Here is a 16,696-nt window from a genome sequence, read left to right on the forward strand (position 1 = left end):
GCTCCTGAAGACATTCTGTGCTTTTTGCTCCTTTACACCCCCTGCCTATGCCGATCCTGTGCTGAGAATCTTCAGTAAATATTTAAGAGGTTTTGAGCAACTGGATCTATTGTCTTGTTTTGCTTCAAGTGGCACCCTCTATGCTCAGTCTGATGTAGTCCACAACTCTCACAAAGTGGGAAGAGAAGGACAGCCGGGGCTTTTTTTGTAGCAGGAACTCCTTTGCATATTAGGCCGCACATCTCTGATGTAGCCAGGGGTGGAATTCTAGCAGGAGCTCCTTTGCATATTAGGCCCTCGCCCCTGATGTAGCCAGTGCTCCAAGAGCTTACAGGGCTCTTAATACAGGGCCTGCTGTAAGCTCCAAGAGGATTGGCTTGGCATCAGGGGGTGGGGCCTAATATGCAAAAGAGTTCCCGCTACAAAAAAAGCCCTGCAGCCACAACGGGGTGGGGCCCAACCTCCAGGATCAGCAGGAGGCCAGCCTCATTTCCTAGTCTCCCCCAGTTTAGCCTCACAGGTTTAAACATTTGTATTGGGGTTCACAAACAATATCCTAGCTTTAGAGAGGCAGGCGGTCAGGAAGCAGTTTAGGGCAGCATCCAGGAAGCAAGAAGGTCACAGGAGCAGAGGCTTTTACAGGCCGAAGAGAGAATGAGGAAAGCGATGGCTTGCCTCTGGCACAAAGTCCTAAAGCTCTTATTTTTCAGCAGACAGCACCTATAAAGGTCCTCTCTAAGCTGACTTTGTGTGAGCCAGCTCACAGTTTTTTCGCCTCTGGCTCACACACTTTTGTCTTAGCTCAGGAAAAAAATGACCCCAGAGCAAACTGATTTATGCAGCGGCTCACAGCTTTGATGCCAGCAGCTCAGGAAGTAGAATTTTGGCTCACAAGACTCCACAGCTTAGAGGGAACTCTGGTATCCATACATGTTTTGCTTGCTCCTTAAGGACTAGAAAACTCCAACAAAATAGAAAGCTGAAAACAATAAGGATCTCATATGGAAAGGGTGGCCAGGTAAACTTTCAGGAAGAATTGCTGGTCCAAAGCATCCCGGATTCTCTCCGGAAGCAAGAAAAGGACAGCTATCTAGAAGCCTCTTCCTCTCTGGCAGAATGATCCAGTCCTCGCAACAGATCTTCCTCCCCACCCCATCACCCAGCGGTCCTCACCTGCTGGCAGAACTCCTTTATGCTGCGCCCTCCCTCGATGAAGTGCTCAAAAAACTTGTTCTCGCGCTGCAGGTACCCGGAGGTGAGCAGTCGCAGGTACACCACCAGGTAATCTGAGGTGCTCTGGTCGTTGAAGGAGGCCAGCAGGTCCGAGACTGTGGTTTGTTTCTCCACTTGTTCTATCAGGTCCATGAACTGCAGGGGAAGAGACAAGGCTCAGGCCAAGCAAGAGGGGGCCTATCTGGTCACAGGGATAGCATTTGTGGGGGGGGGGGAGGAGAACCACTCACGCCTTTCTGGAGCAGTTCAAGGGAACAGGCCGGGGGGGGGGGTCACCAACATTTTTGGGCCTGCAGGCATCTCTGGAATTTGACATAGGGAAGCTGGCGCAACCTCAAAATGGCTGCTGCAAAAAGCGGGGCCAAACACAAAATGCCAGGGAGTGAGGTGATGCGTAACTCTTAACAGAAACTCTTCAATGTTTCAAGCAGGTCTCTTTAACAGGGTGCCTTTTGAAATGAACATACTGTTCAAAAGTATTTTCTTGCTTATGTACAGCTTATCTTCAGTTGAGCAGTGAAGACCTTGGTGCTGTTGTTGCAGCTGTTGCCAAATACATACATACATATATATTTATATTTTGCAACTGCACAGCCAATCAGATCAACGAGGGGGAATAAGAAGGCCCGCTGGGCAGAAGTCCCACCCACTTTCTAAAAACACTTGCCGGGTACCAAGAAAGATGCTGGCAGATACACGGGCACCGTGGTGGAGACGGCTGCACTAGACCCTTCTGCTTATTTCTGATGCAGGTGTGGAGAAAGGAAGTTGGGAGAGTGAATTTGTCACAGGCATGGAGCCCTTTGGTCTCTCTGTCACACACAGACATGCCCAGAGCTTTATTTGTAGAAAAAGCCCAGCAGGAACTCATTTGCATATTAGGTCACACCCCCTGGCATCACCACTGTTTTGCACAGGGCTTTCTGTGGGGAAAGCCCAGCAGGAACTTATTTACATATTAGGCCACACCCCGATGCCAAGCCAGCAGGAACAGATTAGAGTCCGCCTGTGTGTTCCTGCTCAAAAAAAGCCCTGGACATGCCTAAACTGCTCCCTCGAAGGAGCCTCAAAAGCAGCTCTATTCATTCTCACCAAGGCTACGCTAGGATATCAGAGTGTCCATGTCTGCAACAAACAGGATAAGGAAGGCAGATTGAGGTTCAGCATTGAAAGGAATTGGCAGAAGTTGGCCGAACTGATCAGCAGACCTCTCCCTTCTTTGGAGGAAAAGAGTTGGTTTTATACCCCACCTTTCACTACCCAGGAGAGTCTCAGAGTGGCTTTCCAATCTCCTTCCCTTCCTCTCCCCACAAAAGACACCCTGTGGGTTAGGTGGGGCTGAGAGAGCTGAGAACTGCTCTGAGAGAACTGTGACTGATCCAAGGTCACCCAGTAGCTGCATGTGAAGGAGTGGGGAATCAAACTCGCTTCTCCAGATTAGAGTCCGCCGCTCTTAACCACTATACCAAACTAGGTGTCCAGAGGCTACTTTCTGTCCAGCTGTCGTGCCTTAGCAGCTTGGGACTGGAGTGCAGCCCTGCCTGGCCAGACTATGGGCTACCTAATCCACCACCCTGCTCCCGAGACTAGCAACTCAGATATTTCCAAGAAGTTCCCAAGGAGAGCCCCCTCTGCTGTTCCTGCCAACCTGCTCTGTACTACCTCTCGACGTGGATGTTCCATTTCAGTACTGATACTAATACCAAGAGGAAACCCTGTCTCCCTCAACCAGGCAATGAGCCCACCAATGCATTCCCAATGATGGCATGCCAGCTCTTATCACGGAACCCACCAGCAGGACAAGACGGCAACAGAGCTGTCCCCCTGTTGCTTCTCCCCACAGCAAATGGGATTCAGAGGAAGAATGTCATCTCTGGACATGGAGGTTCCATTTAACAAGTACAGCCACACCTGCCTCCATGAATTTGTCTAACCCCATTACACCACCAGGTATCTGAGGTGCTCTGGTTGTTGAAGGAGGCCAGCAGGTCCGAGACTGTGGTTTGTTTCTCCACTTGCTCTATCAGCAAATTGCCTCAGTTGGCAGAGCATCTGCTTAAGAACATAACATAAGAACATAAGAGAAGCCATGTTGGATCAGGCCAATGGCCCATCCAGTCCAACACTCTGTGTTACATAGTGGCCAAAAACCCCCGCCAAAACCACAAGTGCCATCAGGAGGTTCACAAGTGGGTCTAGAAGCCCTTAACCTTTGCCCCTCCCCAAGCACCAAGAATACAGAGCATCACTGCCCCAGACAGTCCCAATAATATACTGTGGCTAATAGCCACTGATGGACCTCTGCTCCATATTTTTATCCAATCCCCTCTTGAAGCTGTCTATGCTTGTAGCTGCCACCACCTCCTGTGGCAGTGAATTCCACATGTTAATCACCCTTTGGGTGAAGAAGTACTTCCTTTTATCTGTTTTAACCCGAATGCTCAGCAATTTCATTGAATGCCCATGAGTTCTTGTATTGTGAGAAAGGGAGAAAAGTACTTCTTTCTCTACTTTCTCCATCCCATGCATAGTCTTGTAAACCTCTATCATGTCACCCCGCAGTCGACGTTTCTCCAAGCTGAAGAGCCCCAAGCGTTTTAACCTTTCTTCATAGGGAAAGTGTTCCAAACCTTTAATCATTCTAGTTGACCTTTTCTGCACTTTTTCCAATGCTATAATATCCTTTTTGAGGTGCAGTGACCAGAATTGTACACAGTATTCCAAATGAGACCGCACCATCGATTTATACATCGGCATTATGATACTGGCTGATTTGTTTTCAGTTCCCTTCCTAATAATTCCCAGCATGGTGTTTGCCTTTTTTATTGCAATCGCACACTGTCTTGACATTTTCAGTGAGTTATCTACCATGACCCCAAGATCTCTCTCTTGGTCAATCTCTGCCAGTTCACACCCCATCAGCTTGTATCTGTAGCTGGGATTTTTGGCCCCAATGTGCATTACTTTGCACTTGGCCACATTGAACCTCATCTGCCACGTTGGCGCCCATTCACCCAGCCTCAACAGATCCCTTTGGAGTGCCTCACAATCCTCTCTGGTTCTCACCACCCTGAACAATTTAGTGTCATCTGCAAACTTGGCCACTTCACTGCTCACTCCCAACTCCAAATCATTAATGAACAAGTTAAAGAGCATGGGACCCAGTACTGAGCCCTGCGGCACCCCACTGCTTACCATTCTCCACTGCGAAGACTGCCCATTTATACTCACTCTCTGCTTCCTATTAATTAGCCAGTTTTTGATTCCCAAGACGACCTGTCCTTTTACTCCATGACTCTCGAGCTTTCTAAAGAGCCTTTGATGAGGAACTTTATCAAAAGCTTTCTGGAAGTCAAGGTAAACAACATCTATTGGGTCCCCTTTGTCCACGTTTGTTCACCCCCTCAAAGAACTGTAACAGGTTAGTGAGGCAAGATCTTCCCTTACAGAACCCATGCTGAGTCTTCCTCAATAACTTGTGTTCATTTAAACACAATTTTATTTGGTAATATATGGTAATTATACCCAGTTCTAATAAAATATTAACACTTACTACCTTCCCCAAACATTATACTTTCCCCTCCTCCCCTCCCCCCAAATCTTGACTTCTGCCGGTGTCAGTTACCTAAACTTCTAATATCAAAAGGTATCTTTAACTTTAAAAGAAGCTTAATAATAATAAAAAGAAAATATATATATATTGTTTTGCAAAGAAATTAAAAAACACCATTTCTTATTCTTTATAAAGTCCCACCCAGTTGTTATAATTCATCTTCTTTCTTCTTCTGAAAACCTAAGTGGTATTCTCAAAAATCACCCAGTGTCCTTTTATTTTCCATTATTTTTCTATGTACTTTCTAAATTTATCCCAATCCCTTTTAAATCCCTCTAACTCATAGTCTCTCAAGATTCTTATCAGTTTGTCCATTTCACTCCATGACATAACTTTTACAATCCAGTCCCATTTTTCTGGTATTTTATCTTGCTTCCATAACTGCGCATATAATGCCCTAGCAGCTGAAAGCAAGTACCAAATAACAGTTCTATCTTCTTTTGGAAATTTCTCCATTTGTAATCCCAATAGGAAAGTCTCTGAGTTCTCTTAAATTCATATCCCAAGATTCTAGAAATTTCTTGTTGAATCATTTGCCAAAACTGTTTCGCTCTTTCACAAGTCCACCACATATGGTAGAAAGAACCTTCATGCTCTTTACATTTCCAACATCTATCTGGCATCTTATTGTTCATTTTTGCTAGCTTTTTAGGAGTCATATACTACCTGTACATCATTTTATAACAGTTTTCTTTGATACTATAACATGTCGAAATTTTCATAGAGTTCTTCCACAAATATTCCCATGTTTCCATCTGTATTTCTTTATTAACATTAATTTCCCATTTTATCATTTGAGATTTTACTACTTCATCTTCAGTAGACCATTTCAGTAATAGTTTATATAGTTTTGAAATCAACCTTTCATTGTCTCCAAGCAGAACTTTTTCCAATTCGATTTGCTCTCTTCTTATTCCTTCAATTTTAATGTCACTTTCCACCAAGTTCTTAATTTGTTGAATTTGAAACCAATCATATTTATTACTTAATTCTGCTGTCTTTAATTCGATTTTACCACCTTGGATTTTCAATATTTGACCATATGATAGCCACTTTCCTTCACATTCAGCATATATTTTTATTACTTCCATTGGCACTATCCACAACGGTTTTCTCTCATCTCCATATTTTTTATATTTTATCCATGTATTTAACAGATTTCTCCTTATATAGTGGTGTGAGAAGCCGTCCATTTTACTTATACCGTAATACATATATGCGTGCCACCCAAATTTGTTTCCATGTCCTTCTAATGCTAAAAGTTTTTTATTTAACAACATTATCCATTCTTTTATCCACACCAAGCACACCGCCTCATGATATAGTTTTAAATCTGGTAGTTGAAATCCACCTCTTTCTTTAGCATCTGTTAACACTTTCATTTTAATTCTTGGTTTCTTCCCAGCCCACACAAATTCCGAAATCTTCCTTTGCCATTTATTAAATTGTTTATTGTCCTTCACAATTGGAATAGTTTGAAACAAGTACATTATTCTCTGTAAAATATTCATTTTTATTGCGGCTATTCTTCCCAATAACGACAAATTGAGTCTATTCCATTTTAACATATCTTCTTCCACTTTGTGCCATAACTTTTCATAGTTATTTTTATACAAGTCAATATTTTTATGGTAATTTCCACACCTAGATATTTTACTTTAGACGTAACTTCACACTCCGTTGAGCTCTGTAATTCTTTCTGTTTTTCAATTCTCATATTTTTACACAAAATTTTTGATTTCTCTTTATTTATATAAAATCCAGCCAATTCTCCATATTCTTGTATTTTACTCAAGAGCAGTGGCGTTACTTTTAATGGGTTTTCATTTATGAACATAACATCATCAGCAAATGCTCTATATTTATAGGAAAATCCCTTCAATTTCAGTCCCTCTATCTCTTTATCTTCCTGTATTTGCATCAGCAAAATTTCTAAAGTCATTATAAACAACAACGGAGATAGAGGGCAACCTTGTCTTGTTCCTTTGCTGATCATCATATACTCCGTTAAATCTGTATTAATACAAAGTCTTGCCCATTGTTCAGTATATATTGCTCTCACCATTCTAATAAAATTCTCTCCCAATCTCAATTTTTCCATCTCTCTCTCTCTCTCTCTCGGCTTGGCTTCGCGAACGAAGATTTAAGAAGGGTGCAATAGTCCACGTTTGCTGCAGGCTCGCTGGTGGCTGACAAGACCAATGTGGGACAGGCAGGTCCGGCCACAGCGGCTGCAGGGAAAAGTCTGATTTAGGGTTGGTCCTGTAGCAGTGCGATTCTTCCTCAATCTCCTTTTGTCCTCAAGACCAGCTATGCGTGTGTTCTCAAAGGAAGAGACAGCCTGGTGGATGGTGTGCCTCCATGCTTTGCGATCTGAGGCTAGGTCAGACCACTGGTGATGGTTGATGTGACAGGTGCTAAGGGATTTCTTCAAGGAGTCCTTGTACCTCTTCTTTGGTGCCCCTCTATTTCGATGGCCGGTGGAGAGTTCGCCATACAGGGCAATCTTGGGAAGGCGGTGGTTTTCCATCCTAGAAATATGCCCTGCCCAGCGCAGCTGCGTCTTCAACAGCAGTGCCTCGATGCTGGTAACCTCTGCCCACTTGAGGACTTCAGTGTTGGTCACAAAGTCACTCCAGTGGATGTTGAGGATGGTGCGAAGGCAGCGCTGATGAAAGCGCTCAAGGAGTCGCAGGTGATGACGGTATAAAACCCACGATTCGGAGCCATAGATGAGGGTTGTCATCACAACCGCTTTGTAAACATTGATCTTTGTGCCTTTTTTCAGATGCTTGTTGCTCCACACTCTTTTGTGCAGTCGGCCAAATGCACGGTTTGCCTTTGCCAGCCTGTTGTCAATCTCCTTGTCGATCTTGGCATCTGAGGAGATGATGCACCCCAGGTAGCTGAACTGCTGGACTGTCTTCAGAACTGATTCACCCACAGTGATGCAGGGAGGGTGATAATCTTCCTGGGGTGCAGGCTGGTGGAGAACTTCTGTCTTCTTCAGACTAACTTCTAGGCCGAATAGCTTGGCAGCCTCTGCAAAGCAGGACGTCATATGCTGCAGAGCTGATACCGAGTGGGAGACGAGTGCAGCATCATCAGCAAACAGTAGCTCTCGGATGAGTTTTTCCATTGTCTTGGAGTGTGCCTTTAGTCGCCTCAGGTTGAACAGGCTGCCATCGGTGCGATAGCGGATGTAGACACCATCGTCCTCATCTAGATCTACTGCGGCTCTTTGAAGCATCATGCTAAAGAAGATCGTAAAGAGAGTTGGCGCGAGAACGCAGCCTTGCTTTACACCTGTGCCTATTGGGAAGGGCTCCGAGAGGTCGTTGCAGTGTCTGACTTGGCCTCGCTGGTCTTCATGTAGCTGGATGATCATGCTGAGGAACCTTGGGGGACATCCTAAACGTTCCAAGATTTGCCACAGGCCTTTCCTGCTAACGGTATCGAAAGCTTTGGTAAGGTCGACAAAAGTCACATACAGACCCTTGTTCTGTTCCCTGCATTTCTCTTGGAGCTGCCTGAGAACAAATACCATGTCGGTGGTGCTCCTGTTAGCTCTGAAGCCGCACTGGCTCTCTGGGAGGAGTTCTTCTGCAATGGTGGGCACCAGTCTGTTCAGGAGTATTCTGGCAAGGATTTTGCCTGCGATGGAGAGCAGGGTTATCCCCCGGTAGTTGGAGCAGTCTGACTTTTCCCCTTTGTTCTTGTATAGGGTGATGATGATTGCATCGCGAAAGTCCTGTGGTAATTTGCCTTGTTCCCAGCAGGTGACAAGTACTTTGTGAAGTGAGCTATGTAGTACTGTGCCCCCATGCTTCCAGATCTCTGGTGGAATTCCATCAACTCCTGCTGCCTTGCCACTTTTCAGTTGCTTGATGGCTTTAACAGTCTCTTCTAGGGTGGGGATCTCATCCAACTCTGTTTTCACCGGTTGAAGTGGGGTGAGGTGGATTGCTGAATCTTGAACTACGCGGTTGGCACTGAAGAGAACCTGAAAATACTCTGACCACCGGTTCAGTATGGATGCCTTGTCTGTGAGGAGCACTTGGCCGTCTGCACTATGCAAGGGACTCTGAGCCTGATATGATGGACCATATACTGCCTTCAGGGCTTCGTAGAACCCTCTTAAATCACCAGTGTCTGCACACAGCTGGGTTCTCTCTGCAAGCTTGGTCCACCACTCGTTCTGAATGTCTCGAAGCTTGCGCTGGAGGTTGCTACATGCAGCGCGAAAGGTTGCTTTTTTCCCAGGACAGGAGGGCTGAGCAAGATGTGCTTGGTAGGCAGATCTCTTTTTTGCCAGTAATTCTTGGATCTCTTGATTGTTCTCATCAAACCAGTCCTTGTTCTTCCTTGTGGAGAACCCGAGGACTTCTTCAGAGATCTGCAGGATGGTAGTTTTTAGGTGTTCCCAGAGTGCTTCTGGAGAAGGGTCTGTGGGGCAACTGAGGTCCTCAATTCTTGACTGGAGTTTTGCCTGGAAGGCAGCTTTAACTTCGGCTGACTGGAGGCTGCCAACCTGAAACTTCCTCCGAGGGATACCTCCTCTCCTGGGTGTGGGTTTAAAGTGAAGACGGAGATTGCAGCGTACAAGACGATGATCCGTATGACATTCTGCGCTGGGCATTACTCGGGTGTGTAAGACATCTCGAAGGTCTCTCTGGCGCACCAGAATGTAGTCGATAAGGTGCCAATGCTTGGACCGTGGGTGCATCCAGGTTGTCTTCAGACTGTTCTTCTGCTGGAAGATAGTGTTGGTGATGGTGAGCTGGTGCTCCATGCAGAATTCTAGCAGGAGGCGCCCGTTGTCATTGCAGTTTCCAATGCCGTGTTTGCCAAGTACTCCTTTCCAGGCTTCCGAGTCTTTACCTACTCTGGCATTGAAGTCGCCAAGGATGATCACCTTGTCCTCTGTAGGGGTTTTCCGTATGAGGTTGTGTAGATCAGCATAGAACTTGTTCTTTTCTGCAGGATCTGCTTGAAGGGTTGGGGCATACACACTGAAGAGTGTTGCATGCTGCTTGTTTTGAAGTGGGAGGCGCATGGACATGATGCGATCTGAGTGACCTGTTGGAAGGTTTTCGAGTTTGGAGGCAATGGAGTTCCTGACCATGAAGCCAACGCCAGAAAGGCGGCTCTCAGCCTTTGACTTACCCGACCAGTAGAGGGTATAGCCAGCACCGTGTTCTTGAAGACTACCTTCCTCAGGGAAACGGACCTCACTGAGAGCTGCTATGTCGATATTCAACCTGAGAAGTTCGTGGGCAACTAGAGCAGAGCGTCGTTCAGGGCGACCACTGCCTACTGTGTCAAGCATGGTTCTGATGTTCCAACACGCAAGCTTTAGTCTTTGCACACTTTGTGAGGCAGGTGCATGCCTTTTCTTTGTTGTTATTTTTCGACCGCAAGTAAGGATGCCCGTTGACCGCGGCTAGCCAACTGGGGTGGGGGAGACGAGCTTTGTTTAGGCCACCTTTTCTAGGCCCCTCTCCGTGTGGAGCAAGCAGTGCTGTCCCTAGATAAGGCTGCTTGGTCGTTCAGGGTGCTGCCGAAAGATGCTTTCGTCTCCGGGTTAGCATCAGGCGACCAATATCCTGAACCGCCTACATGCAGGATCGGGACTGCGGCTTCCAGTGGCACCTTCCACCTGCCGTTTCGCCCCTTGCCTATCGCTGCAGGACTTGATGCGTTGTGAGTTGTGTGTGTGGATATGCCCTTCAGGCCTGCGCAGAGGAATTTTTTAGGTGAAGCGCAGTGTGCGCGGTACTGGCTCCACCCTTTCACCTGGGGGTCATCTGCCATGGCCCAGTAAGCCGGGACGCCGGCAGTGAGTCCTCCAGGTGGTAGGTGTTACATTAACGAGCTCTATCTGCCCGGGTTTGATGTTAGAGTTTTCCTTCTCTTAGGCTGACGAGGTTGGTGGGCCCAGCCTGCCCATCCGGTTATACCGCCGGACACTTCGGTCGCACCATGACGTAGCAAACTCTGTGAAAACGGGGGGGACCAGCGAGAAGGTGTTGCTACGGATGCAGTAATGCAGGAGAGGCCATTGCAGTGACCATCTGCCAGGCATAGCCAGACAGTGACCACGCGGCGTTCACTACACCGGGAGAGGAGAGGCTATGTATTGCGCATGCACTTTCCCTGGGGGGGTAGGATTCCCAGAGGGAGCCCACCCCCCACCACCACCACCCTTTTTTTCCATTTTTCCATCACCGCAAACATAAAGTCCCAATTTAAATTATCAAAAGCTTTCTCTGCATCCGCAAAGAATAGCGCCACTTCTTTTTTAGGATGTCTTTCATAATATTCTACAATATTTATAACAGTTCTAATATTATCTCTTATTTGTCCCCTTGGAAGAAATCCTGCTTGCTCTTCTTTAATAAATTTCATCAAAAATTGTTTAAGTCTTTCTGCTAATATTCTCATATATATTTTATAATCCACATTTAACAATGAAATTGATCTATAATTTTTTACATCAGTGACATCTCTATCTTCCTTTGGAATCAAAGAAATTACCGCTTCTTTCCACGTATTAGGTACTTTCCCCTCCATTCTTATAATATTCAATTTATGCCGTTTGAGTGTTAACCCTTCTCTGAGGACTTTATAAAATTTTGTTGTAAATCCATCTGGACCAGGTGCTTTCCCCATTTTCATTACATTTATTGCTGCTTCAATTTCCATTTCTTCTATTGGATCATTTAAAACTTTTTCCACGTTTTCTGTCAGTGGAGTCACATTAATTCTTTGCAAATATACCTCCAACTTCTCTTTACTTATTCTCGATTTTTTAAACAATTTGGCATCTGGAGTCATGGAGAGTCTGCTTTGAATAACTTTCTCCTTCATCTGAATCCAGTCCATCCTCGTATCCAGTTCACCGTGGAGAAAGAAAACAATGGTCAACTTGCCTTTCTTGACGTCCTCATTACCAGGAAAGATGACGGAAAACTCGGCCACACTGTATTCAGGAAACCCACACACACCGATCGCTACCTAAATAAGAATTCCAATCATCATCCTCGCCAAAAACGTACAGTTGTAAAAACCCTCATTCACCATGCATCATGCATCTGTGAACCAAGCCAACTCCAACAGGAACTACACCACCTCAAACAGTCACTGCAGGCCAATGGATAATCCCAACAAGAAATTAGAAGAGCCCTCCATCCCAGGAGACCATCCACACCAAATCCCGAGCCACGTACAAATGTGGGTACAGCCTTCCTGCCTTACATAAAATCTGTCACCGACTGCATTGGCAAAATTGCCATAATATTGACACAGTCTTCAAGCCCACACAACAGATCCGCCACATGCTGCGCTTGGCCAAAGATATGAGAGATCCACTTTCAACCCCTGGAGTCTACAAAATACCCTGCTCCTGTGGTGCAGTCTACATTGGCACTACCCAACGCAGTATCAACACCCGTCTCACCGAACACAAGAGACAATGTCACTTGTTTCAGCCAGAAAAATCAGCTGTAGCTGAACATGCACTTCAAGAAGGAGACCACGTCATCCACTTTGAAAGAACTGAAGTCCTTTCTACGGTCTCACATTATCACACCCGCCTGAACAGAGAAGCTATTGAGATTTACAAACACCAGCACAATTTTAACAGAAAGGAAGAAGGCATTTTCATCCACCATTCTTGGTACCCAGCTCTGCAAAACACCCTACAGACTATAAATTGCAGAAAGTCTCAGAACAACCAGCAAATTCCACAGAACAATCAGCACAGTCAACAACCATCTTCCTTATCTTCAAACCCCTTCCAACCCTCCCAGCAATTAACACAGAACAATGGTCACATTCAACAGCCAGTTTCCTTATCACTACCCTTCCAGGAAGCCCCACCAAACAATGGGCACATCCACAAACCAATTGCCCTTTCATCACACCCCCTCCAGCCTAGAAATAGCAGCTCTCCAGCAGCCCTGGCCCCACTCAATGCACAGCAGCCAAGAAGGTCAGAGCGCCTGCTCCGGCTGCAACGCCACTGAGGATGTTCTCTGCAGCTGAGAACGAAACGTCTGGAAGGAAAACTTTCTCCAGTAGAACACGGCACTTGATCCCGAAAGATTCTACAAACCCTAATGATGTTACCAGCCGTGAAAACCTGAAATCTTTGATAATTCTTGTTTAATATAAAAAGTACACCTCTCTTTTTTTGTTTAGCCAATGAATGAAATTCCAAACCCAATTGCTTATTCCATAAAAATTTATAGTCCAATTGTTTAATGTGAACTTCTTGTAGACAAATTATGTTGCATTTTTGTTTTGTAATCCACTGAAATGTTGCTTTTCTTTTTTGAGGTGAATTTAGTCCATTTACATTCCAAGATAATAATTTGCAATTCATTATGTTTTCTTCTTTAAGCTGTGTTGCCAAATTCTTTATGTTCTTCCAAAAATCTTCTCAGTTCTTGTACACTTGTAATTGTAATCTTTCTGCCTTGGAGTTCAAAACTCAAACCTTCTGGTAAAATCCATCTATACCTTATATCATTGTCCCGTAGTTTTCCTGTTAATTTTTTATAAGTCTTTCTATCAGACAGTACTTTCTTTGGCAGCTCTCTCATAATCCTCACTACGCTGCCTTCCACCACAAAGTTGTTTTCAAAGTTTTTGGCTATAATTCTTCCCACCATGTCCTGTGTCACAAATTTACTACTACGTCTCTTGGAAATTTATTCTTCTTGGCATAAAGGGAATTGACTCTATACACATAGTCATATTGGTATTTTGATGTTTCTAAATCATCTTCCAAAAAATCCACAATAATTTTTATTATATAGTCCTTCAGATCATGTTCATTTTCAGGTACCCCTCTCAAGACGTACCAGGTTTTCCATCAATTTACAGTCCTGCAATACAGCTTTCTCTTGCACATTTTTTAAGGTGGAATCATATCCTTTTACTTTTTTCTCTACCTCATTCACTTTTTTTGATGTTACTACAGTTTCATTTTTAAGGTCTTCAAATTTTTTCTCTAGAGCTACTGTACTAGCTTCAATGTCCTTTTTAATTTCTTTCTTGAGCTCCTTCATTCCTTTCATCAGCATTGCTTCCATAGCTCCTGCATCTTTTCCATAGAGATGGCCCTCGTATGTATTGGCTTGTGATCTGACATTAAAAAAATGCTCGAAAATTTGATCTCAACAAATTGAAAACTATGTATCAGATTTAAAAGAGAAGGACTTGCTCTTTCCAATCAGCCTAAAATCGCTGCTCTAGGGGCCCTCCAAGCTGAGATATTAATATTTCAATTTTTAAAAAAAATCCAAAATAGCGGTCACGACTTTTCTTACTCTTTTTTCAAAAAAATTTCTTCCTTTTTAGGCCTCTATAATTGCTTTCAACAGTACTGTCCAGTAGGATTAACTTTATAATGTCCAAATATACCAGTTCCACCAATTTTTAAAGTCCCAAGCACTTAAAAAAAAAAATTATTTTGCCCTTCTTTTAATGGCCGCCAATGTTTTTCTATGGTTTTTCAGTCCTAGAGTAGGCTGGATGACTTGCAATTTGACCTTCTTCCAATGGTTACTTCCTGCTTTTCTTGCCTCCAAGTCCCGTTCTCGCTGGTAGTCAATCACGCGATGGTACAAAACGTCACTTCCTGTGGAATTCTACTGACCAACAATGTTGTGACGATGAGGGTGTTTTTCAGAAACCGCAAGTATTCAAAACAGAACTGTGTTCTTTAATATTAAATAGTTTCAAATTCACCTCTCCTCCTCTTCTTTATATAAGCATGCTATAGTCTTTTTGCCACCTTTTAATTATTTTTGTAAATCCTTATTTTAGTCCCGGAGTGAAAGATAAAAATCAATACCTTCTGCAGTGGTTATCCAAGTAGGCACCATCCTGATAGTAATCCAGATGTTATTTGTAGTATAGAGGTGCTGGATCCTGGTGAGTTTAAATCAATTTAATGACTCTGGAGACCCTCTGCAGACGATGTAGCGCACTCGTTGCCGGAGACTCTTCAAAGCTTCAAAGAAGCACCCTCCGGAGCTCCCTTTCCGCCAAAGTAAATCTCCTCCAAGTTTCCCAAGCGTGTCTTGGACTATTCTCTGAATGAAAAAAGTAGGTAGTAGGCATTAAGATTGCCTTTTCTACCCCCCACACAGAGGTTCCAGCTGCCTCCCTTATGAGAGGCAGTTCAGCTCTCCATTTTCCAGCCCCCGGAAGTCCCCTCAATAACTTGTGTTCATCAATGTGCCTACTCGTTCTGTCCTTGATAATGGTTTCTACCAACTTTCCCAGTATTGAAGTCAGACTGACTGGCCTGTAATTTCCCAGATATCCTCTGGAACCCTTTTTAAAGATGGAGGTGACATTTGCTACCTTCCAGTCCTCAGGAAGGGAAGCAGATTTCAATGAAAGATTACATATTTTTGTCAGGAGATCCATAAGTTCACTTTTGAGTTCTTTCAGAACTCTTGGATGTACGCCATCCGGACCTGGTGACATTAGTTTTTAATTCATCAATCAGTTGTAGGACCTCCTCTCTTGTCACCTCAATTTGACTCAGGTCTTTCAACACCCCTTCCAAAATTAGTGGTTCTGGAGCGGGCAAACACTTCTCATCTTCCACAGTGAAGACGGAGGCAAAAAATGCATTCAGCTTCTCAGCCATTTCCCTATCCTCCAGTAATCCTTTTACCCCTTGGTCATCCAAGGGCCCCACTGCCTCCCTGGCTTGGCATGCAGGAGATCAGAGGTTCAATCCCTGGCACCTCCAGTTGACAGAATTAGACGGTAGCTGATATGAAAGACCTGAGCCACTGGAGAACTGCCACCAATCTGCATAGATGGTACTGACCTTGAGAAACTAAGGGTTTGACTCAGTATAAAGAAGCTTTATGTGTTCATGTGTTTTCAGATCTCCCCCCTTCAGCATTTATAGGGTATCCCATAAGGGATAATAAGGGTTAAGCAACCCGGGATTCCCCTACAGGCTTGTGCATTCCTCCCCACATCTGTTTTCCCCTCAAGCACTGTGATTAACGTTACATCTGCACCAAGGTCATCATTATCAATAGCTAATTTTAAAAGCCTGCCTCTGTTGAAATCCGAGCTTGAACACTAGCCAATAATTAGCATTCAGCCTTCTAAAGATGTCAGCACTAGGAAAGCAAGGGAAGAGGGAACTGGACTAGTTTGGTGTAGAGAGCCAGTTTGGTTGTAGTGGTTAAGTGCGCGGACTCTTCTCTGGGAGAACCGGGTTTGATTCCCCACTCCTCCACTTGCACCTGCTGGAATGGTCTTGGGTCAGTCATAACTCAGTCAGAGGCTGTTCTGGAAAGAGCAGTTTTGTTTAAGAGCTCTCAGCCCTGCCTACCTCACAGGCAGTGTTCCCTCTAAGCTGAGTTATTGTGAGCTAGCTCATAGTTTTTTAACCTCTGGCTCACGCATTTTTGTCTTAGCTCAGGAAAATTGGCCCCAGAGCAAGCTAATTTATGCAGTAGCTAACAACATTAATGGCAGTAGCTCACAATGTAGAATTTTTGCTCACAAGGCTCCATAGCCTTGGAAGTATTGCTCACAGGGTATCTGTTGTAGGGAGGGGAAGGAGATTATAAACTGCTCTGAGACTCCTTCAGGCAGCAAAGGATGCGGTATACATCCAATCTCCTCTTCTTCTAGTCTGAAAGGACAAGAAATGGACAACAGATACCCCATATAGGCCCAAGTGGGAATGTCTAAGGGAAAGGAACCCATAATCATTTTGGATCCGCACTCCTTTCACCGTGAGAATAAGGGGGCTTCAAAAGTCTCTCCTGCGTTTGCCTGTCCCATCAATGCTTCTGCTCAGCT

General features: G+C 44.6%; 2 protein-coding genes across 2 annotated transcripts in view; one reads left to right on the plus strand and one right to left on the minus strand.

The window, feature by feature from the left end:
• Positions 1-16,696, plus strand: part of MACROD1 (mono-ADP ribosylhydrolase 1) — a 710,025-nt gene that overhangs the window by 570,903 nt on the left and 122,426 nt on the right. The gene's annotated exons all lie outside the window — the stretch shown is intronic.
• The window catches only part of OTUB1 (OTU deubiquitinase, ubiquitin aldehyde binding 1), a 33,075-nt gene that overhangs the window by 2,155 nt on the left and 14,224 nt on the right, over positions 1-16,696 (minus strand). Inside the window, exon 6 of the mRNA XM_060254726.1 lies at positions 1,174-1,368. Within this exon, the coding sequence (XP_060110709.1) occupies positions 1,174-1,368 (195 nt within the window). The remainder of the gene's footprint in view (positions 1-1,173; positions 1,369-16,696) is intronic.

The sequence above is a fragment of the Heteronotia binoei genome, chromosome 1 (assembly GCF_032191835.1).
Source record: "Heteronotia binoei isolate CCM8104 ecotype False Entrance Well chromosome 1, APGP_CSIRO_Hbin_v1, whole genome shotgun sequence".
Classification (NCBI taxonomy): Eukaryota; Metazoa; Chordata; class Lepidosauria; order Squamata; family Gekkonidae; genus Heteronotia; species Heteronotia binoei.